Genomic DNA, 23370 nt, shown 5'->3' with positions numbered 1-23370 from the left:
TGTCACAGCCCCACTGTGGCCGGGAGAGTTTCTGTATAACTTCCTGGATTAGAACCTCACGCCTCTGGCTCCCTCTGTACAGTGGGGAGGCTCTGTCTGCTCCCTGAATGAGGGCTGCGTTGTAGCAGCCCCCCATGTCAGGTGGGAGTCTGCACCCCATGCCTTCCAGGCTCTCTGGGGCTCACCTCCCAGTGCTCACCCCTCGGGGGACTGCCCTTCCACTTCACTCTGCGCTCCTGAGCAGAGGTCAGTCTTGCATGGTTTGCAGCAGCTCTGTGGCGGTGCAGCTGGGAACTCAAGTCTGCATTCACGCTGCTGTGCACCCATCCCAGCAGCCACATGCCCAACAGTCCCCTCAATCCTGAGGACATTCTGTCCCTGGGTGCAGTCACATGTGGAAGCCAAGAAGCCTAGTCTGCTGTCTCCTCTGTGGACCTGCAACGCCCTGTGGGCAGGCCTGCTCAGCTGAGAGGACTGCACCTGGGCACCTTTGTTCACAGGGGGACAACCACCCCAGGTGGGCTTCGGCCGTATCCCTCAGCCCACTGCTGGGCGTCCTGGGCATCCTGCCACCTGGCATAGGCCCAGAGCAGGCTGTGCTCTGCAACCCCCCGCGCCTGTGGTGTGGCAAACAAGACCCTGCCTTTAAAGGGATCTCAGGGCAGGGAGAAGAGGGAGCAGCTCTAGCACGGCAGCATGAAGCTGTAATCACAGCACTAGGAAGGCTGAGGCAGAAGGATCCTGAGTGAAAGGCCAGACTGGACTGCAGAGTTAGACTGCTTCAAATAAACAACAACAAAAAGGAGGTTCCACGATTCTGACAAGGCTGTGATGAAACCACATTGAGTTACAGAGTGACCTGGATACTGTGCTCCAGACCCCTGCAATCTAAGCCAGGGGCTCAGGCCACAGTGGGGCAGCCAATTCCACCAGGCAAAGGGGAACCCATGAGGCCGGGAGCATGGCCTAGTGGTGGAGTATGAGCTTGAAGCCCTAGGTTTGATTTCCCAGTACCACAAACAGAAAAAGCCAGAAGCAGTGCTGCGGCTTATGTGGTAGAATGCTGGCCTTGAGCAAAAGCGTCTCAGGGACAGAACCCAGGACCTGAGTTCAAGCCAGAGACTGGCAAAAAAAAAAAAAAAAGAAAAAAGGAAGAAAGAAAAAGGGGACCCAGAGCTATGATGATCATTTTGGGCATGACACCAAAATACAGGCAATCAAACCAGACAAAAGAACTAGGTAAGCTTAGAAAGTTGTGTATCAACAGGGTGAGAAGGCACCCTACACAATGAAACATGAATTTGCAAGTTATGTATCTACCAAAATATACGTAAATCACTGAAAAGTACAACAAAAATATTAAACTGGCTGAGTGTGGGTGGCTCTCGTCTATAATCCTAGCTAACTCAGGAGGCAAATATCTGAGGATCGCAGTTCAAATCCAGCCAGGAAAGTGCTTGAGACCCTTATCTCCAATGAACTACCAGAAAACTAGAAGTAGGAACTATGGCTCAAAGTGGTAGATTCACTAACCTTGAGCAAAAGAGCTCAGGGGCGGGCCAGGAGTGTGACCTACTGGTGGAGTGCTTGCCTAGCACGAAGACCTGGGTTCGTTTCCTCAGCACCACATACATAGAAAAGGCCAGAAGTGGTGCTGAGGCTCAAGTGGTAGAGCTCTAGCCTTGAGAAAGTCCAAGGACAGTGCTCAGGCCCTGAGCTCAAGCCCAGGACTGGCCAAAAAAAAAAGCTCAGGGACAGCACCCAGGCCACGAGTTAAAGCCCCATGACCAACAAAAAATAGATTGGAAAATGAGCAAAGGATTTGGATATTTTTCCAAAGACACTACAGAACCAGCCAAACGACATCCACACACGCCTGACCTCACTAACCATTAGAGAAGTACAAATCAGAACCTCAGTGGGGCGGCCACTGGAAAGACACACAGGAACCACAAGTGGATGAGGACAGGAGCTGGAAGCTCAAGCACTGCAGGAGGGGGTGAAGAGACAAGCCAGCAACTCTGCCTCCGGGGACACACCTGACGTGATTGCAGGCAGGGAGGAGATGTAAATCACTGGCTGTGGCTCACACCTGTAATCCCAGGACTTGGAAGGCAGAGACAGGAGAATCTCAAGTTAGGGAGGGACAGCGGGGACAAAGGTGGTGAGATTCCATCTCAGAATCAAAATAAAACAAGAGGCTGCAGACATGGCTCCATTTGTAAGGCTCTTGTCTAACAAGAGGCCCCCGTCCAATCTTCGGCACGAGTGGGAAAGGAGAAGGGAAGTGTCCACCACGAACAGGAATGCCCCGAGTGTGGGCAGCCATGCACACGACACCCTGGATGCGGCGGGGCCAGCACCATGGCTAGCAGCCCCCCTCCAGCCTGGTCCTCTTCCCTTCCTCTGCACAGAGCTGACATGAGCTGGGGAGCTCCAGGTGGACCCCATGTCACAGCAGTGCTCCGCCACCTGATCCCCCTCCCTCCAGTCAATCACCCCTCGATGGCATGTGGACATTATGCACTTCCAGGTCACCACACACGGTGCTCCTCAGTCACAAAGCTGTGCACCTTGCTTCACCACCCTCCTGGGGAAGCCTCTACCTCTCTAGGACGCCCAAGAAACCACTCAACAGACGGGAGGGGCTGTGCAGTTCCAGGCCTCAACCTCCCTCTACACCTGAGTGTCTGCCATCACTCGTGTCCAAATCTGAAACAGCTACGAGGAGAGGATGGGAGGAGGCTGGGGCCCTCCAGACGGGTGAATGGGCAGCCTGAGTGAAGCGATGGGCCGGGACAGCAGCTTGTGTGAGAGCCTGGAGCCCCAGGCCTGCTGTGTCCCAGGACCTGGGTGGCGGCTCTCTGTACCAGGGTCCTCCACGGTAACGGGGCTGGGACCTCCGCCAGTGCCTGCTACCTCCAGCCTCTGGGTCAGTAGCTCAGCAGCTGAGTGCCCACCAGCTCATCTTTAGACCAGCTATGCTACGCTGCCTAGGCTGCTCTAGAACTGCTGGGCCCGCACTGCTTAGTCACGAGTAGCCAGGACTACAGACAGGCACCCTGTGCCCAAGGCACGCTTTCTTCCCGCCTCAATTTCACAGCAGAGTTTCTCAAATCAAATTCTCCTTTGTCACTGGCTATAAGAAAACCATTTGCTCATATCAAGCCTGAGTGAAAGGGAACAGAGCTGTGAGTGCCGGCCCAGAGCCACACAGGGTATCCAGGTGCCCAGGTCCTCCAGGAACAGAGCTCTGGGCCCCACCTCCCGCCCACCCTACGGCCATGCACCTTCTCCAGCAGCACGTTGCCCCGTTCCTTCAGCAGGCAGTTGATCATGACCGTAGCCGCCCGGGAGCAGTTCTTCACAGGGTCTCCCAGGCTCTCAAACATCGTTAGCAAGAGACTGATGAGCTGGTCGGGTGGGAGGCGCTTGGCGATAATCTGGGAGGAGGGTGGTGTCACAAGAACCAAGAGGCAAGGTCAGCCCTCCAGAGGCCAAGGCCTCGGCCTCCTCTCCCCAGCCTGGGAGAGCTCGCAGCAGGGCATTCCCAGCCCAGGGCTTGGAGGGGGCCTTGGTGCAGGGTGGCTCCAGAACTCTCCAGACCTCAGGGAGTCAAGGGCAGGTCCGTGGCTGCCCTAACCCCGGCACCCCAGGAAGGATATGACTGCCATTGCTTAGCACTGGACAAAAGTCCCTTTTTCCCACTCTCCTTAGACAGATGACTGTCCTGAAGCAAATGAAAGAAAGGGCCCGGAGGACAAGGAAGAGCAAAGCCCATTGCAAATGCAATAGAAGCATCACTTCGGAGCGTCTGACTCCAAGGCACAAAGTGCCCACTGACCCTGACAGGTCCAGGGCTGGGCTTCTGCTCCCCAGCACTCCAAGACCCCCCTCTCCTGCTTCCATCCTCCTCTGTGCAATCCTCGATCCTAGAGGGCTGCCTCAGGAAGAACAGCAGTGCTCAGGTGTGAGGGCACAGGAAGTCCCCATGTTGGGAGTGTGGCCTAGTGGTAGAGTGCTTGCCTAGCATGCACAAGGACCCGGGTTCGATTCCTCGGTACCACATACATAGAAAAAAAGCTGGAAGTGGAGCTATGACTCAAGTGGTAGAGCTCTAGCCTTGAGAAAGCCCAAGGACAGTGCTCAGGCCCTGAGTTCAAGCCCTACGACTGGCAAAAAAAAAAAAAAAAAAAAAAAAAAAAAGGATAGTCCCCAGGTGAGAGGGGTGATTTGCTCTACACAGACTTCTGACAGGCATCTCCAGTCTGCAATGGAACTGAGTACTTCAGCCAGCTAGAAGCAAAGACAGAGAACCCTCTAAGGGCCAGCCAGGGGACCCCCTCCGGGGCTCCTGGCAGACATCAGCTTAGGGATGCTTGCACAGAGGGTCTGGGCCTATGCATAATCCCATTTGCAGGGGGCAGGCAGCCTGGTACAGGCGGCAAAAGCTGCTGGACAAGTCTGGCCTCAATGGCCCCGAACCCTCTTGGGTCTCTGCCAAGGCCTCAGCAGGCAGAGCATGCTGCACCCTTTCCGTGCACGGTCATGGTGGCCCCCAGAAGGCTGGCCTGGGGACAGAGATGGCACCACCAAGGATGTCCCTGAATGAGTCCACCCCACCAGACACCAGGATTTCTGGGGAGGTGCTGGGTTCCCCGTTAATCCCTCCCATCACTGACACTGCTAGCCCCTCCATCCTCCTCAGGGATTCCAGCAGGTACCTGAGCTATGCTGTGGCAGGTGTGGAAGAGGATGGTGGGGTCTGGGTGCACAAGGCCATCTCTCAGGGCAAGGAGCTGCTCAGCCACATCATCCCGATGGTCTCTGGAGAAGCCTAAGAGCCAGAAGGCATCAGACGGCGGCCTGCCCTGTGCCCCTAGCACCTCTGCCAGGCAGCCCCACCCCGGCAGGGCTCACCCTCATAGCCCAGCTGTAGGTAGAGCAGGGAGTAGACACAGCCCACAGCCTCCTGGCGAGTAGCCGGCCACATGTCCGCACACCGTGGGGAGAAGAGCCCAACAAGGAGGCCCAGGTTGTGGAAGGGCACCAGGGCCTGGAAAGGGGACAGTCCATGCCACTATGGCCAGAGGAGTCATGTGCCCTGTGCTCCCCAGCCTGGCTCCTCTCCGTGGCTGCTGTGGCATCTGGGAGCTGCACCTCCCGGCCCAGCAGAGGGTCAGGTCCACTCTGCTCAGCTGACCAAATCCTGTCCACCTGGGCGTGCTGGAAAAGCCCAGCTAAGTATGCGTGAGGATGCAAGACATAGGTTTCAGCACATTAAAAACAAGTACCAGTACCAAGGGAATAAACAAATAATCGTGACAGGTGACAGAGAGCCCTGTCCAAGTGTGGGATCTCTTTCTAATCAAAGTTTTCATGATTGCAAACACGTAGATGTTTCTGCTACGTGCAAAAAGGTAACACCGCCAGTCAAGCCTCCAACATAAGTGAAGTGTTGAGCGTGCCTGACCCATGACGAGACCCAAGCCAAGCCTGGTTCCTGCCAGGGCAGGTCCTCCACCCCCTCAGAGGCTGCAGGATGAGTTAGTTGGGGCACTGGCAGGAGGACACCGCTTCCCAAGCAAAGGGGCAGGGCCAGGGCACAATAGGGAATGGCCTTTGGCCGAGTACTCACACTGACGTGCAGGTTCCTGAGGAAGTACTGCAGGAGGCAGGCACTGAGGCCAAGTGCCCGAGCCCGTTCATGGCCCCTCGGGGACTTAATCCACGGGCTCAGGTGCTGGGGAAGAGGGTGGCTTCACACAGGTGCCAGCTCAGGAGGCAGCCAAGAAGGGCAGGAACCCATGCCCTCAGTATCCCTGCATGGCCACCCTCCTGGGGACCCGGTGAGCCTCCTACATTGGGAGCCACAGCCACCACAGGCAGGGAAAGCAAGCCAGGTCCCTGTCAGGCAGAGTACCTGGGTGAAGGTTGGTGCTGCCTCAGCCCCATGAAGCCCCAGAAGGCACGGGGCTCAGCGCCGTCTCACTGGGCACATGCTTAGTCCAAGACCCATGTCTTCCACTCTAGTAGCATGTGACGGGGCCTCGAAGGCTCTGAGTTAAGTCCCTGTGCTAGGCTATTCAAGCAGGAGGGGTGCTGCCTGTCTGACCTGCCCCAAAGCTCCCCTTACAGGCAAACACCCCATAGCACCTCGAGGGAGCACAGGATGACAGAGAAGGGGTTGGCAGCTAGGTGGCCCCCAGCCCCTCTACCCCAAACCTTCCAGCAGTAAACACCCGCTGCACACCTCGACCATAACCTGCAGGCCCTGAGGGGTCAGGTTCCGCTGCAGCAGGCTCGTCAGCAGGTCTTCCAGGGCATGGACTGTGTCCACATACAGGGGCTAAAAGGGCACAAGAGGCCATCACCCACAGTGCCCTTCCTTCCCGCCGCCAGCACAGACACAGGGAGGTGGAGAGGGACACGTGGCAGCACCTGCTGGCAGGTGCCCTCCTCTTCCTCAGGCTCAGGAGGCAGGGCCAGGACGCCGCGCAGGCAGCTGTGGATCAGGTCGGCCTGGGCCTGCTCCTCCAGGGCCGGCTCCAGGTGGCTGTGCAGCAAGTCAAGGGGCCCAAGCCCTCAGAACCCCCGAGCCTAGGCAGACAGACTGCCACCGCCATCCACAGTGAGTTCAGACAAAGCACAGGTCCTCACATACAGGTCCCTGGCGACCATGCCGGCCAGGTGGCCACGGAGAAGGAAGGATACACTAGGTAAGTGCAGGCGAGCATGGCTTTCTTCCGAATGGGTGTTCGCAGGGAGTCCAGCGGTTCCGCCCTGATGAACTCCTGAGTGAGGCAGCACATCACTCAGACCCGGGCAGCCTGACGCTTGTCAAGGAGGCAGAAGGAACCCCACAGAGCCCCTCTCTGCATGGAGATGCACCCCCATTCACCCCCAGGCCTCCCCAGCCCACCTCCTCTACTCCCTGCCAGCACTCGCTGCCCATGCTCACCAACATCTGCGCTACCAGCTCTGCTTTCCTTGAGAAGTAGAAGGAACTGGCCTGTGTGCTGCTGCAGACGGCCTGGCTGACCATGCACAGGCTCTGGACAAGGCACAGTTTCAGGGCTGGGTCCTGGAAAGACAGCTGGCTGCAGGCGGCTGCCCCTCCACTCCCACTGCTGCTCAGCCTCCACGGGCCGCAGGGCTGAGGGCAGCAGCAGAGGCCAGCGGGTACCCTGCGGTCCTGGGCGGCCAGAGACAGCTGCTGTGGTCCTGGAGCCTTCCAGGCAGCCTCCTGGGACCCAGGGTCGTGGATCTGGGCAGACAGCCCACAGCCCAGAGTTGTGTGGTGAAGCAGAAGACATGCCTCACCGTGGGGCCACACGGCCTGTGCCCTCACCAGGCAGGTGAGTAAAGCACTCTGGAGTCCACAGTGGGCCAGGCACTCCCACTCGACTGGCCAGGGAACAAGAACCTGGGGGCTCCCCAGAAGGCTCTGCTCTCCAAGGGAGGCCAACAGGTTAGTGCCAGAGATGCCAGAGAGGAAGCGTGTTAGAGAGCCCAGGCCTGCCCTAGGGCACCCCTAGAGGCGGCAGGGAGCAGAGCCAGGAGCGCCCTCGGCCGTCACTGGGCAGTGGAGACTTCAGTCTTAGGGAAAGACACTGGTCCAAAGGGAGGCAGCCAGGAGAAGGCCCCAGAACCAGATTGGAAGACGCTCCCCTACAGTAGTGGTCAGGAAGCCCAGTGAGCGCCAGGTCTGGCTCTGCCCCAAAGCCCAGCCCACAGGAAAGACAGAAAAGCACAACTCCCACGCAACTCCTATACACTGTACCTTGGTTTCTACCTTTATTCCCAGAACCTGAATGACAAAGAGTAAAACAAATTAAGATGGGAGACTGGTGTGGCGTGGCCCGCCCACAGGGGCTGCGGCACCCACCTTGGTGTTGAAGCACTGAAACATGTTGCGGAGGATGTCCGACTCCACCTTGGCCAGGACCATCTCCCGGGGGGCCCGAGCGGCCACGTGCCCATAACACAGGATGAGAGCGCTCTTCACTTTCTCTACTTCATGCTCGCTGCGATCCTGGCAAGCGGAGGACCTGTTACCCTGGGTCCTGGAAAGCCCGCTGGCTGCAGGCGGCTGCCCCTCCACTCCCAGTTCTGCTCAGCCTCCACGGGCCGCAGGGCTGAGGGCAGCAGCAGAGGCCAGCGGGTACCCCTGCGGTCCTGGGCGGCCAGAGACAGCCGCTGTGGTCCTGGAGCCTTCCAGGCAGCCTCCTGGGACCCAGGGTCGTGGATCTGTCCACAGAGCAGACACCAGTGACCCTCACCTACTCTCCCCCAGCAAGCCTTGGAGGGAAAAAGCATTTCTGAGCTACTTCAGTCCTGAAGGACCAAATCCAGGGAAAGGAGCAATGCCACAGGTGCCCCCCAGGGAAGGAGGGTAGGCCACTAGGGATGAGGGAGAAGTACAGAGGAGGCCCTGGAAGGTGATAGAGATGGAACTGCAACGCAACCCCTCTGTCCTGGCCTACTCAGCTTGTACCATAGTGGGCAGGCCTTGCACATCTGAGCCAGCCCTGAAGTTCTGCAACTGTGACAGTTACAACAGACAGAGAAGAAGAGCTGGGTATAGAGGGGCTCGTCCATCACCTGAGCACTCAGGAGGCTCAAGCAGGAGAATTGTCAGTTCAAGGTCTGTGTGGGCTACAGAGCAAGACCCTGTCTCAAAAGAGAGGATGGGAAGGGACAGCTGCTAGGGTAGGGACAGATGGGGCAGTCCACCACTTCCTGTAGTCAGGCCTTGAAGAGAACACAGCTTCTGCTGGCCACCAGGAAGCACAGATGGTGCAGACAGCTTGGCGACAAAGCACAGGTCAGCTTCCAGGGTGCCCCCTCCCCCCATACCCCATCACAGTTCTTGTTGAAATGTCTGCAAAACTCATGTCTTCAGAGAAGCAGTGTTCAGAGACAAGGCCTTTGGGGGTCATCGGATGATCAATGCTCTAACCCAGCCAAAACCTAATAGGCTTTGGAGGGTCTTAGCAGATCCAGCTCCTAGCTTCCCATCCGCCCTGGGGGCCGTGTTCTCCACCTTGCCCTTCACCAGGACGACCTGCTTCATCACAGCCTGAAAGTGGCTGGGTGAGGGGAATGCAGACTGAAATCTCTGAAACCATGAGCCAATATACATCTTTCCTCCTTAAAGTTGATTTATCACAGCCATGGAAAGATGACACACCACCTGCCAACGAGGGTGCCTGTCACCACTCACAACTGGAGCAACCTCTGTCACCGGGTCGTCTGCTTTGGGAGAGTCCTCTTAGGATTCCTCTTCTGGGGGCGGAGCTGGTGCTCAAGGAAGCACAAAAAGCAAGCTGCTACAGAAGCTGGGTGCAAGTGTCTCATGCCCAGGCCGAGTTCAAACCCCATGACCCACCAAAAAAAGAAAAAAAAGCCAGAAGTACAGCTGTGGCTTAAGCAGCAGGACACTAGCCATGAGCAGGCACAGTATCCAGACCCCAATTTCAAGCCCCAGGACGCGCGCGCGCGCTCGCTCGCGCGCTCTCTCTCTCTCTCTCTCTCTCTCTCTCTCTCTCTCTCTCACACACACACACACACACACACACACACACACACACACACACACGTAGCAGTAGTACAAGATGCTGGCTTCTTATTCTACACTGAGCACAGAATACTCAGCCTCGGGCCTTAGTGTGCTGAAGAGACAGAGCTGACCTCAGGGGAAGATCACCAAGCACTGCTGTGTCGAGCAGCCCTCCATACCTTGAAAATGCTGAAGATGCCCACTGACTTCCGAAACACGTCAGACTTCACGAAGTCCTCCAGCTGGGCCAGGGTGTCCTCGAGGTGGGCGATGGCACAGATCCCAAAGCAGCAGGCGAGGCCCTGCAGAGGCCCATGGGGTGCTCACTCTTGGGCAGGAAGGCCACACACACCCGTGTGCTACGGACACATGCGTGAACGCGTGTGCACATGTGGTGCAGAGGGTATACCATCCACGTGTGCACGCGCATACACACACACACACACACACTTGCATCTACATGCACACATCTATGCATGCGCGCGCGTGCACACACACACAGGTCAGTGATGGCCACTGACAGGCAACCCCAACAGCAGCCTGCACCTCCCGCTCAGCATCCTCTTGGTACTTGGCTGTCTCCAGCAGCTCCCGAAGGTGTTTTCCCACCACCTCCTTGCTTGAAGCAGCACCCAGGGCAGTTCCTATGCATTTATAGAGGAAGTTCTGAAACCAAGTCAGAGAATACAAGCTGTCGGTGATTGCCGGCCACTGTGAGCAGGGGCATAGCCTTCCTTTCTGTGCTCTCCCAGGACCTCCAGGGTCAACCAGGGTCATGGGAGGCAGACAAGGAGCCAAGGCCAAAGCCCATGCCAAGATCTGCCCTCACCTTCTCCTGGGGTGTCTTGCTGTAACAGGGCAGCTGCTTGCACATCTCCTGGCTCAACTGGCAAATCCATGTGTTGTCAGAAACAACGGCCAGCGTGTCCCGCAGGAACTGTGCATGAGGGCACCAGTGAGGAAGGGGCCTGCAGCTGGCCACATGACTGCATGACAACAGAAGGGGGCGCCACCTGGTCGCCAAGCAGCAGGCTCTGAGCTGAGGCAGCCATGCAGCAGGCTCAGGGCACAGATGGCTCTGGGCCAGAGAAGAGGGGAGAGAAAGCTCGGTGGCCAGGGTGGCCCAAAGCCCCTCCTTTTGGTGGCGGTAGAGGATGGGAGCCCCATCATGTCATCTTTAAAGCTGGCCCTTGCCGCTGCCCCTGCCCACCCTGCCCAGGAGTCTCCAGCCCTCAGTGCCCCCCCCACCCCCGCTCACCACCAGCAGCTTCTCCTCCCACTCCTTCTGTGACAGTGTCTCCTCAGTGTGCTCTGAAACAACATGCCTCCTTAGCCGGGGTCCTGCCAAGCAGGCCCGTCCCAGGCATACACGCGCACACGTGAGCCACAGCACCCTGCGAAGCCTTGAGCTGCCCCTCCCCCCCTCCCCGACACTCACCCTACGCTTCCCCAGCCTTTCCAGCTATTCGCTGGGGCTGCAATGCAAGGTCTTGCGCTCTTACTATCTTACTAGGCTTCTATGCTCACAGCTGGAGCTGGCTCTGCCAGTTAGCCATGCCTTTAGTGCTGGCTTTTAACTGCCTAACTGCAGATAAGAGTCTCGGTTTGTTTGACTTGGCTGGTTTGGAGTCTCGGCCTCTTGAGCAGCCACAATGACAGGCGTGAGCCACTGTCACCTCACTATAGCCAGACCTGTAAAATTCATAAAACCCTGGTCTACACCAGCAAGCCCTCATGCCACCTGGCCCACGTGGGGCTTGGGTCAACGGTAAACCCTTCTCCTCTAGGACCATGGGCCCATCATCCTCTGGTCTTACCATCCAGGTACTCCAGCAGCAGAGGCACAGTTGTCTCCCACCGCTGACCCAGCAAAGGGTGGATGCCTCCATGCAGCACCTTCAGGAGGCGTAGAGCGGCTGACCCCCGCCCGTCCCCCAGGTAGGGGTTAGAAGACACAACCTAAGGGGGTGCGAGATAGGAGCTGGTTCCCGTGCTCACTCCTGAGCCTCCAGCTGAAGTTGCAACAGAACGGCCCCCAGGGCTGGCACACAGAAGCCTGGATGGTGTGTGGTGGAACACTCCATGCTAAGAAGGCAGCAAGAGTTGCACGCAACCCGCAGGCATGGGACAGAGGGAGCCCGGAACTCTCCTGACCTCTTCAGAGGCACCAGGGAAATGACTGACACATGTCTCCCCTCGAGGGGCGCAACCAGTGTGCTTGGAAAGAACGATGCTTCCCTTACCAGCAGTCTCGTGGTCACAGCGTAAGGAGATGGGAGGTTTGCTGGACAAGAGACATGAAACAGGTACTGAGTGAGGCTGCACTCAGGGCTATGCACAGTGCACAGCTGGGAGTCCTGCACAGGGGCCAACAGCTGGGAGGTGGTCAAGTGCAAGATGAGATGAGATGCAGGGAGTGGGGCCTGCGCACCGTGGGTGTCATACTGGACCAAGAAGGTATCTGCCCCCGCCTCTTGTCTCTTCAGAGCCAGATGCACCAGGCTCCGGCAGAGCGGGGTCAGGGCCGCAGTGAAGTGCACAGGGGTGAGGAACTCGAGCAGGTATGGCCACAGGACCTGGGGAGCAGAGAGCCCTTGTCTGCTGTGCAGTGGAGAAGGGCTGCCTCCAGGACAACCAGCCGCTCAGAGGGTCACTTTCTGGTTGCAGGGGCAGGTGCAGGGGCAGGACTGCCTCTGAGGAACGGAGGCTTGAGCAGGTGGTCCTGCTGAGGCTGAGACCTCACAGTGCTAGCCAGCTGTTGCCCCGGACGCCTTACTGTCTACTTGTCACCCAGGGCAGGGTAGAGGAGTGCCAAGTCCCAGGGAAGGAAAGGAAACCCTGGGAGAGCAAGAAGCAGTGGGCACGGAGCTCAAGGACTCATGGAGGCGCTGTACTCACGTCACTCATCCTCTCCACGGTGCTGCTGATCAGGTACAAGGTACGAACACTGACAGCCCGCACGCTGTCTGTCACCTGGTCCTCCCCGTCAGCTCCTGGCTGCTCAGGCTTCCGAAAAGGCAAGAGGAAACACATCACATGGATGGCTGCCCAGGTAATAAGTTAGCCAGACGTGGGGGCAGGGAGGGAAGCCGGCAAACCTGCCGAAGTCGGTGGCGCACGCCTGTATTCCCAGCTACTCAGGCTGAGATCTAAGGATGGTGGTTTGCCATCCTGATGCAGAAAAGACTGAGATTTTTATCTCCAATTAACTACCAAAAAGCTGAAAGTAGAACTGTGGCTCAAGTGGCAGAGCAGCAATCTTTAACCATAAAGCTAAAGGATAGCAACCCAGGCCCTGAGTTCAAGCCCCAATACCAATATGTACACACACACACACACACACACACACACATATGCATATGGGGCTACGAATGTGGCTTAGTGGTAGAGTGCTTGCATAAAGCCTTGGGTTCAATTCCTTGGTACTATACACAGAAAAAGCCAGAAGTGGTGCTGTGGCTCGAGTGGTAGAGCTCTAGCCTTGAACAAACCAATAATCAAACCCTGAGTTCAAGCTCCCAAGACTGGCAAAAAAAGAGAGAGAGAAAGAAGGAAAGATGGGCTGGGAGTTTGACCTAGTGGTAGAGTACTTGCCTAGCATGCACAAAGACCTGGGTTTGATTCCTCGGTACCACACACATAGAAAGGAGCCAGAAGTGATGCTGTAGAGCTCTAGCCTTGACAAATCCCAAGGACAGTGCTCAGGCCCTAAGCTCAAGCCCAGGACTGGCAAAGAAAGAAAGAAGAAAATGACTTCTAACTGAGGGCCCAAGGCTCACGCCTGTAATGCTAGCACCTCAGGTAGCTAAGATCTGAGGAATCGAGTTCAAAGACAGACTGGGCAGGAAAGTCCATGTGATTCTTATCTCTAATTCACCACCAGAAAACTGGAATAACACTAGGGCTCAAAGTGGTAGAGTACTAACCTTGAGCAGAAAAAGCTTAGTGACAACACCAACTCTGACACTGAAGTCCTGAGATTCTTTTTTTTTTTTTTGCCCCCAGTCCTGGGCTTGAGCTCAGGGCTTAAGCACTGTCCTTGGACTTTCTCAAAGCTAGAGCTCTACCACTTGAGCCTCAGCACCACATCTGGCTTTTTTCTATGTATGTGGTACTGAGGAATCGAACCTGGGTCTTCATGCATTCTAGGCAAACACTCTACCACTAGGCCAAACTCCCAGCCCCAGTCCTGAGATTCTTATCTCCAATTAGCCACTAGAAAATGGGAAGTGGCCCTGTGGCTTGGCTCCAGGGTAGGGCTCTGAGTTCAAGCCCCAGGACTGGTTAAAAAAAAGTACAAGCCGGTCCTGGTGGCTCATGTCTATAATCCTAGCTACTCAGGAAGCTGAGATGTGAGGACTGCAGTTCAAAACCAGCCTGGGCACTAAACTGGGTGAGACTCATCTCCAGCTAAGCACTAGAAAACCAGAAGTGGGGCTGTGGCTCAAATGGTAGGGCGATAGCCTTGAGCTGAAGAGTTCAAGGACAATGTCCAGGCCCAGGGGTAGAGTGGTAGCTTTGAGCTGAAGAGCTCAGAGACAGCACCCAGGCTGAGTTCAAGCCCCACAATCCCCCCCCCACACACACACACACAAATAAATAAATAAAAATAAAAAATTCCCTGTATGTCACTATGCACTAACATCAATTCAAAGTGGACCAAAGATGTCACTGTCAGACCTGAACCACAGAAATCCCTGCAGGAGGGATTAGAAAAACACTAGCACCTGTAGACACAGGCAGAAACTTTCTGAAAAGACTCCCAGGGACCAGCAAATAGGAGAGAGATTTGACAAATGGGATTATGATTAAAATAAAAGGTTTGAGGGAACACTTAGCTAAGTGGAAGAGCACTTGCCTAGCAAGTACGAAGTTCCGAGTTCAATCCTCAGCAACAAAACAGAACAACAACAACAACAAAAAAGAACCAATCTCCAAAATAAAAGGTTACAAATAGCAAAAGACATAGTTACTACTAAACTAGAAAGGCAGCCAACAAACTGGGAGAAGATCTTTACCAGCAATACATCAGACAATATACAAAAAGCTCAAGAAACCCCTCCCAAAGCTAATAAATCCATCACTAAATGGGCAAAGGAGCTAAGGAGAGACTACTCAGACGACGAGGTAACACATGGCAAGGAAACACACGAGGAAGTGCTCATCACTGCTGCTCAGGAGGGACATGCAAATCAAAACAACCCTGAGATTCAGTCTCACCCCAGTTAGACTGACCAGCATCATGAATTCCAACATGAACAGTTGGAGGGGATGTGGGGAAAACAGAACCCAACTGTATTCTTGGTGGGAATGGAAATTAGTGCAACCACTCTGGACAGCAGTCTGGAGGGTCCTCAAAAAACTAACATAGATCTTCCCTACAACCCAGCCATGCCACTCCTGGGCAGCTATACAGAACCTCACAAGCCAGGATACCATAAGACACTTACACATCCACACTTACTGCAACACTATTCATAATAGCCAAGCTACGCAAACAGACCAGATGCCCTACCACAGATGAGTGCAAAAAACAAATTGGCCTAGTGGTAGTGCTTGCGTAGCATGCACAAACACCCAGGTTTGATTCCTTGATACCACAGACATAGAAAAAGCCAGAAGTGGTGCTATGGCTCAAGTGGTAGAGCTCTTGCCTTGAGAAAGCCCAAGGACAGTGCCCAGGCCCTGAGTTCAAGCTCCAGTACTGGCAAAAAAAAAAATGTGTGTACCTATAAACAATGGAATTTTACACAGCAATTAGGAAGAATAATATTATGTCATTTGCAGCAGGGAAATGGATGGACTTAGAACAAGCTATATCAAGTAAAATAAGCCAAGCTCAGAGGCAAATGATGCATGCTTTCATATGTGAAAGCTAATCTAAAATACACTGGAAAATGAGATCAGAGGAGGTCACTCTCGGAGGAACACAAAAGGAACAAAGCATCTGTGCATCTGTTCATATAAAATAATGTTTTTTGAGGAGAACTCCAAGAAATGGAAATAAGAGGAATTGTCTTTTCTTTTTGGTTGGTTATAGGGTTTGAAATGGCAAAAAAAAAAAAAAAAAAAAAACCCACACAGAACTTCACTAATTTTCATGCCATTCAAAATGTTGAACTTAATTCCAACCTAACTTCCCACATGCTAACAACTAATCTATATCTCCAACACCTACCTGTGGTCTGTTTGTACATTTTCCCTTGCCCTCTTTTTTTTTCTTTTGGCCAGTCTTGGGGTTTGAACTTAAGCCTTGGGCACTGTCGCTGAGCCACTTTCTGCACAAAACTAGCACTCTACCAATTGAGCCAAGTACCACTTTCAGCTTTTTCTGAGTAGTTTATTAGAGAAAGAAGTCCCATGGACTTTTCTGCCGAGGCTGGCTTTGAATCATGATCCTCAGATCTCAGCTTCCTGAGAAGCAAGGATTACAGATGTGAGCCACCAGCACCTAGCTCCCCTTATTAACTTTGTAAATAGAATATCCCCAAGGAAAACAAAATCTCTGCTCTCTGCTTTTGCTTGAGTGTAGGAAGCTGCTGAGTGGACTCAGGAAACTCAGAAACCACAAGGAATGTTGGTACACAGAGGCCATGCACTGCCGAGCCAGCAGCTCCTAGGGACTGGTGCCAACAGAGTTTGGGCTGAGGACCTTGGCAGCTGCCAGAGCAACAGTGGTGGGTGAAGGGGCGGGCCTTACCTCCTGCTCGGGGGACAGCGCACACTGCTGCATGATGTACTCCACCATCACCTCACCTCCGGGCTGTTCCAGGTAGCCGTGGTGGGCCATGGCACTGATCACCTGCACCACAGCCCGTTTCACCTGCCCAGAATGAACGCGGTCAAGAGGGATCACAGACGGAGCACAGACAGCGTCACTCCTCCCCGACCTGGAGTATGCTGCAGACACCTATTCCTGTGCCCAAACCCATGCCACATCTGTCATCTCCTGCCTCTGTTCAGTCCCAGGCCTTCATATCGTTTTCTTAGCTCTGAGGCAGCAGCTTCTGGCTAGCTTGTAATGCACAGGCCTGTAGAAGGCTTTCCCTCTTGTCCACTACAGACCCCTTCTCCAGGCCCCTCAGAAGTCACTGACAGCAGATCTGTTCAGATCTGTTGAAGGGAGTACCCATCCCAAACTCTCCTGTCCATTCTTCTGTCCTCCAGCCTTTTTTTTTTTTTTTTTTTTTTCCCTTTGTCAGTCCTGGGGCTTGAACTCAGGGCCTGAGCACTGTCCTTGGGCTTTCTCAAGATCACTGTTCTTGGGCTGGGAGTTTGGCCTAGTGGTAGAGTGCTTGCCTAGCATGCACAAAGACAAGGGTTTGATTCCTCAGTACCAAGTACACAGAAAAAGCTGGAAGTGATACTGTGGCTCAAATGTACAGCTCTATCCTTGAGAAAGCCCAAGGGCAGCACTCAGGCCCTGAGTTCAAGCCCCAGGACTGGCCAAAAACAACAACAACAGACTAGTGCTCTACCATTTGAGCCACAGCACCATGTGTAGCTTTTTCTATGTATGTGACACCACCAGGGACTCAAACCCAGGGCCTCATGCATGATAGGCAAGCACTCTACCACTAGGCCATGCTCTCAGCTTTCCACTAGTCTCTAGAACACCAGCTACCGCCCTGTCCTGATACCACAATCACAGCCTCTTACTGCCAAATATGTCCCTCTCCACTGGCTGGTGTCTACCTGGCCTTGGGCTCTGGAACTGGTGTCTTTCAAGGCTGGACTCTCTCATGTGAAAGCCACAGGCTTCCTGGAGTGTGCCATGGCTCTGCTTAACATCCCAGGCAATGTCCCGAGTTCTCAGCCTGCATGTCCACCCCCACCCGTAACACCCAGTGATCTGAATGCGCAGCAAGTAAAACATGGTCACAGCCAGTTCTCCCACCAATCCAGCCTCTCCTCTAGCCCTCCAGTCCAACTTTAGCACACATATGCTAGCTTTTGTCCCCAGCCTCAGGCCTTTGCACAGGATCTTCCTTTTCCTGGGCATGCCTCTGCTCCTGATATCACCAAAGATAACTGCTCCAAAGCTGGGCATCACATCCAGGTGACACACCAGTCATTGTAGCTACTCTGGAGGCTGAAAGCTGAGCATCAAAGTTTGATCTCCAGGCAGGAGACTCTTAAGACTCTTATCTTCAATTAATCACCAAAAAAGCCATAAGTGAAGCTGTGGCTTAAGTGATAGGGGGCTAGCCTTGAGCTAAAAATAAAAAGTTCAAGGACAGCATCCAAACGGAGTTCAAGCCCCACAACAGGTACAAATCTCTCCCCCCGCCCCAGTCCCCACTCATGTCTATCCTCTTACACAGCTAGAAGGCCATCTGTGAAGGAAGCTGACTACCTTAGCTAACCACACATTTGCTCCCTTAATGCTAAGAACTGTCACACAGCTCAGACACTTGTAACAAGCTTCCTTCAGGGCCCTGTCTGGGGTGTGGAGAACAACTCTAAATATCCCTAGCTGTGGCTAGGGATCTGTATCGATGGCTTCTAGGTAAATACAACAGATGCATAAGTGGTCTCAAGGAGTGGGCCAGTCAATACAAAGGTTTCAGCAACCCTCAAGAGTCTCGCCACTGCTGCTCTGGAGCAAGGAAGCAACAACAGAGGTAGCTCCGCTAGCCTGGGGCCCTGAAGGATCCACCTTTCCCAGACCTTGACTTGTGATTCTGGGGTCAGGCTCTGCATAAGACCTTGGGATGTCCTATCGCGTAAGAGTAGCTACAGTCTCAGCCCAGTGGCTCATGCCTGTAATCCTAGCTGCTTCGAGGCTGAGATCTAAGGATCGAGGTTCAAAGCCAGCCCGGGCACCAAAGACTGAGAGACTCTTATCTCCAATTAATCACTACAAAACAAAACTAAACAAAATAGGAAGTGGGGCTGAGGCTCAAGGACAGTAGCCTTGAGTTGAAGAGCTCAGGGACAAAGTCCAGGCCCAGAGTTCAAGCCCCATGACCACTACCAACAAAAAAAGCTGCATGGTCTAAGGATGTGACTCAGCCTGAGCCACATGGCATAAGCCCTAGACGCAGAACGTGACCACATGGGTGACCAAGCAGGTCACAGAACAGGGCTCCAGTGAGGACTCAAGATACAAAGGCTGAGGAGCACTCTTGGACAGATAAGAGTGCTTAACATGGTCCCTCCCCAAGCCCAAGGACAACTGTAGGTCTGATCTGCCTAGATTTCCCTAGTTTTTGTTTGGTTTTGTTTTTTGACAGTCCTGGGGCTTAAATTCAGGGCCTGGGCACTGGCCTTGGGCTTTCTCAAGGCCAGCCTTCTACCACTTGAGCCACACACCACTTTTTTGTGTGTATATGGTACTAAGGAATAGAACACAAGGCTTCATGCATGCTGGGCGAGCACTCTACCACTAGGCTATGATCACGGACCCTCCACAGGGTTTTGTTTTTTGTTTTGGTGTTTCTCCCCACCCCCTCTCTTCTCTCTCCACTGTTCCTAAGATTTTTTGCTTAAGGCTAGTGCTTTTCTACTTTTTTTTGCCATTCCTGGAGCTTGAACACTGGGTCTGGGTTCTGTCTCTGAGCTTCTTTTGCTTAAGGCTAGCAATCTACCACTTGAACCACAGCACCACTTTGGCACTTTCTGTATATATCATACTGGAGAACTGAGCGGAGGACTTCATGCATGCTAGGCAAACACTCTATCACTAAGCCACCTTCTCAGCCTATAGTGCTCTTTTGCTTTGAGCTACAGTTCCATTTTGGTTTCTTAGTGGTTAACTGGAAATAAGAGTCTCACAGACTTTCCTGCCCAGGCTGGCTTTGAATCCTCAGATCTCTCCCCCCCCACCACACACACACACTTCACCAGTCTTGGGGCTTGAACTCAGGGCTTAAACACTGTCCTTGCGCTTTCTCAAGGTTAGAGCTCTACCAGTTGAGCCACAGCACCACTTCTGGCTTTTTCTATATACATATTACGGAAGAATCCAACCCGGGTTTTTGCACAGACTAAGCAAGCACTCTACCACTAGGTCACACTCCCGGCCCCTGCCCAGATTATTTTAACTTGAATCTTCTCCCTGTAATAAAGTACTATGAGTGTAACTGCTTCCTGGGTTCACCGAGTACTGGTAAAGGGCTGAACCTGAGAGTAAACCTCTGGGTCTGACAGATGCCAGCTGTGAGGTGGTCGTGTTCCATATCAAGGCATGGTGTGGAAAGATGCAGGTCTGAGTGTATACATACCCATGTGCCGCTGGCACAAACCCACTTCACTTCACCAGAAGGGAAGCACTTCTAGTCTTGCCTGGCTGCTCTCCTTATGTCTGTTTCTTGCTGGGGACTGGGCTGGCTTGTCCAGCTTACCTTGCTGTTAGTGTCCAAAAGAGGAAGCTTCATGGAAGAGAGGATAAAGGGTTTCTTAACTTCCATCTGGGCAGCTGCAGGAAATAAACAAGACAGCTTAGTCTCTGCTGAGACAGGACTAGACACTGTGTTTGCTTCTGTCTAAAATCATTCCTCAAGAGATCCAGCCTTGCATGGCTTTCCACAAAGTAGGAAGATAGGCACACGCCTTTTATCTTTTTTGCCAGTCCTGGAGTTTGAACTCAGGGCCAGAGCACTGTCCCTGAGATTTCTCAAGGTTAACACTCTACCACTTGAGCCACAGCACCACTTACAGGGTTTTTCCCCCCACCATGTATGTGACACCGAGGAATCGAACCCAGGTCTTTAGCATGCTAGGCAAGCACTCTACCACTTGGGCCAAACTCCCGGCCCAAGACCTGAGACTCTTATCTCCAGTTAACCACTAGAAAATGGAAAGTGGGGCTTGGCTCAAGGGTAGGGAAGTAGCCTTGAGCTGAAGAGCTCAAACCCCATCACACAACACGCATACCGCACACGCGCGCGCACACACGCACACACGCACACACGCACACACGCACACACACGCACACACACGCACACACACACACACACACACACACACAGTCTCATGGAATTTCATGCCCCGGCTGGCTTTGAATTGCAATCCTCAGGCTGACTAGCTAGGATTATAGGCATGAGCCACCAGTACTCAGCATCCATGACTCTCTTTTTTTTTTTTTTTTTTGGTGGGTCACGGGGCTTGTACTCGGCCTGGGCGCTGTCCCTGAGCTCTTCATCTGAAGGCTATTGCCCTATCCCTGGGCCTGGGCACTGTCTTTGAGCTCTTCATCTCAAGGCTACCACCCTACCCTTGAGACAAGCCCCAGTTCCTGTTTTCTAGAGGTTAATTGGAGATAAGAGTCTCAAATCCTTTTGTGCCCGGGCTGGCTTTGAATCTTGATCCTCAGATCTCAGCTTCCTGAGTAGCTAGGATTACAGGTAGGAGCCACCACGCCTGGCTTCCATGAGACTTTTATAGCCAATTACTCACCATAAAACTGGAAGTGGATGGGCCGGGAGTTTGGCCTAGTGGTTAAAGTGCTTGCCTAGCATGCATGGAGACCCGGGTTCGATTCCTTGGTACCACATACATAGAAAAGTCAGAAGTGGTGCTGAGGCTCAAGTGGTAGAGCTCTAGCCTTGAGAAAGTCCAAGGACAGTGCTCAGGCCCTGAGCTCAAGCCCAGGACTGGCAAAAAAAAAAAAAAAAAAAAAAAACTTGGAAGTGGAGCTGTGGCTCAAAGTGGTAAAGAGCTAATCTTTTTTTTTTTAGTTGGTCCTGGGGCTTGAACTACTATCCCTGACCTCTTTAGCTCAAGGCTACAGCCCTAGCCCTTAAGTTACAGTGCCATTTCCGGTTTCCTGGTGATTAATTGGAGATGGGAGTCTCACAGACATTAGTGCCCTGACTGGCTTTCAACCACGATCCTCAGATCTCAGTCTCCTGAGTAGCTAGGATTACAGGGATGAACCACTGCACCCAGGGAAGAGCTACTCTTGAACAAGAGTCCAGGGACCAGCACCTAGGCCCTGAATCCAATACCCAAAAATGAAAAAAAAATTAAAAATCTAAGACAGCTGGGTACCAGTGGCTCATGCCTGTGTTCCTAGCTACTCAAGAGGCTGACATCGGAGGACCAGGTTCAAAGCTAGCCTAGAGCCAGATGCGGTGGCTTAGGACTGTAATCCTAGCTACTCAGGAAGCTGACCTCTGAGGACAAAGCCAGTCTGGGCAGAAAAGTACCCATGGACTCCTACTTCCAATTAACCATTCAAACACACAAGCAAGCAAACAAAAACAAAACCCAGAAGTAGAGCTGTAGCTCTGTTGTGAACTTTTAGCGCCAAGCTTTGAGGTCAGGGAATGCTGGACCCTGGAAAGATCAGTTAAGGCAAGACAAAGGTAGAAGTTACTGCACTAGGTATGCTGTTTGGACACTAAAAGCTTAAGGCCCTGGAAATGTGTTAACAGAATACTTATTGTTCCCCTCTGCTCCCTAACAATTAGGGGGGTTGACTCAAGGGAGTCAATTATCACTATGTATGCATACATACTACACCTCATTTAACGGTTGCAACCCCAAGACAAATACCCTACTTTCTGCACATACCTGGCGTCACCTCCCCCAGCCTAGTGGGAAGGCCTCAGGTATACAGAGCTTAGGAGATGCAGTAGTAAAGAGTAGGATGTCTTCCTCAAAGAACACTCCATGTTATTTTATTTTTTGCTAGTACTGGGACTTGAACTCAGGGCTTTGCAGTCTTGCTTGTTTTCTTTTTTTTTCCCCACTCAAGGCTGGCAATCTACCACTTGAACCAAACTCCCACTTTCTGCCCATACTAGTTTTGAACTCTAGTTTTAAACTCTAATCCTAAGAATTGTAGGCTTCTGAGTAGCAAGGATAACAGGAATGAGTCACCAGTACCTCTCAATTGTACATTTATTAACGTTTACTATGTAACGATATTTGTTTGTTTTTTTTCTGTCAGTTGTGGAACTTGAACTCTGGGCCTGGGCACTGTCCCTGAGCTCTTCAGCTCAAGGCTACTACCCTACCCCCTTGAGCCACAGTGTCACTTCTGATTTTCTGGTGGTTAATTAGAGGTAAGTCTCATGGATTTTTTAGTGCCCAGGCTGGCTTTGAACTGAGATTCTCAGATCTCAGCCTCCTGAGTAGCTAGGATTACAGGCATGAGCCACTGTGGCTACATGTGTCTGTATTTAAAGGTGAGCTTGTATTAAATAGAAAGGGGGGACTTACCCCTTCCCCCAAAGAATCATGGCAGCTATGCACTTAACTATTTTTTTTCTTTCATGGGTCATGGAGCTTGAACTCAGCCTGGGCATTGTGCCTGAGCTCTTCAGCTCAAGGACACGGCCCTATCCTTCAGCCAAGCCCCACTTCCCGTTTTCTAGGAGTTAATTAGAGACACGCGTCTAAGGTCCTTTTGTGCCCGGGCTGACTTTGAACCTTGATCTCAGCTTCCTCAGTAGTTAGGATTACAGGTATGAGCCACTGCATCCAGAAACTTTCTTTTCCCCCATTTTCTTCTGTTTTTTTTTTTTCAAGGCACAGAAATAAAGATGGGAACTGTTACTAGAATTTCTACCACTTTGCTATTAGGTGGCTTGGAGCTTCTGGGTTTAAGAGGAGTTTCAGGACAAGACTTCTGATATTTTTTTTTGGGGGGGGGGGTGGTCAGTTGTGGAGCTTGAACTCAGGACCTGAGTGCTGTCTCTGAGCTTTTTAGCTCAAGGCTGATGCTCTGTCACTTGAGCCACAGCTAAACCCTTTTGGGTGTTTTAGTCATTAACTGGAGGTAATTGTCCTACAGACTTTCCTGCCTGGGCTGGCTTCAAATCACGATCTTTACTCAGCTCTCAGCCTCCTGAGTAACT

The 23370-nt window shown here is 53.1% G+C and overlaps 1 protein-coding gene across 1 annotated transcript in view; it reads right to left on the bottom strand.

Moving 5' to 3' along the window:
• Positions 1-23370, bottom strand: part of Mroh1 (maestro heat like repeat family member 1) — a 49986-nt gene that overhangs the window by 7662 nt on the left and 18954 nt on the right. The window contains exons 12-31 of the mRNA XM_090339587.1: positions 19909-19982; positions 16263-16385; positions 12461-12568; positions 11994-12138; positions 11806-11846; positions 11380-11521; positions 10821-10873; positions 10392-10499; positions 10109-10228; positions 9742-9864; positions 7889-8035; positions 7784-7810; positions 6962-7084; positions 6715-6794; positions 6442-6556; positions 6254-6349; positions 5639-5743; positions 4921-5056; positions 4725-4837; positions 3291-3443 (exon numbers count right to left, since the gene is read on the bottom strand). Coding sequence (XP_090195713.1) covers positions 3291-3443; positions 4725-4837; positions 4921-5056; positions 5639-5743; positions 6254-6349; positions 6442-6556; positions 6715-6794; positions 6962-7084; positions 7784-7810; positions 7889-8035; positions 9742-9864; positions 10109-10228; positions 10392-10499; positions 10821-10873; positions 11380-11521; positions 11806-11846; positions 11994-12138; positions 12461-12568; positions 16263-16385; positions 19909-19982 — 2132 coding nt within the window. The remainder of the gene's footprint in view (positions 1-3290; positions 3444-4724; positions 4838-4920; positions 5057-5638; positions 5744-6253; positions 6350-6441; positions 6557-6714; positions 6795-6961; positions 7085-7783; positions 7811-7888; positions 8036-9741; positions 9865-10108; positions 10229-10391; positions 10500-10820; positions 10874-11379; positions 11522-11805; positions 11847-11993; positions 12139-12460; positions 12569-16262; positions 16386-19908; positions 19983-23370) is intronic.

Source organism: Megascapheus bottae, chromosome 9 (genome assembly GCF_031878675.1).
Source record: "Megascapheus bottae isolate mThoBot1 chromosome 9, mThoBot2.hap1, whole genome shotgun sequence".
Taxonomy (NCBI): domain Eukaryota; kingdom Metazoa; phylum Chordata; class Mammalia; order Rodentia; family Geomyidae; genus Megascapheus; species Megascapheus bottae.
This window is presented reverse-complemented; position numbering and strand designations above follow the sequence as displayed.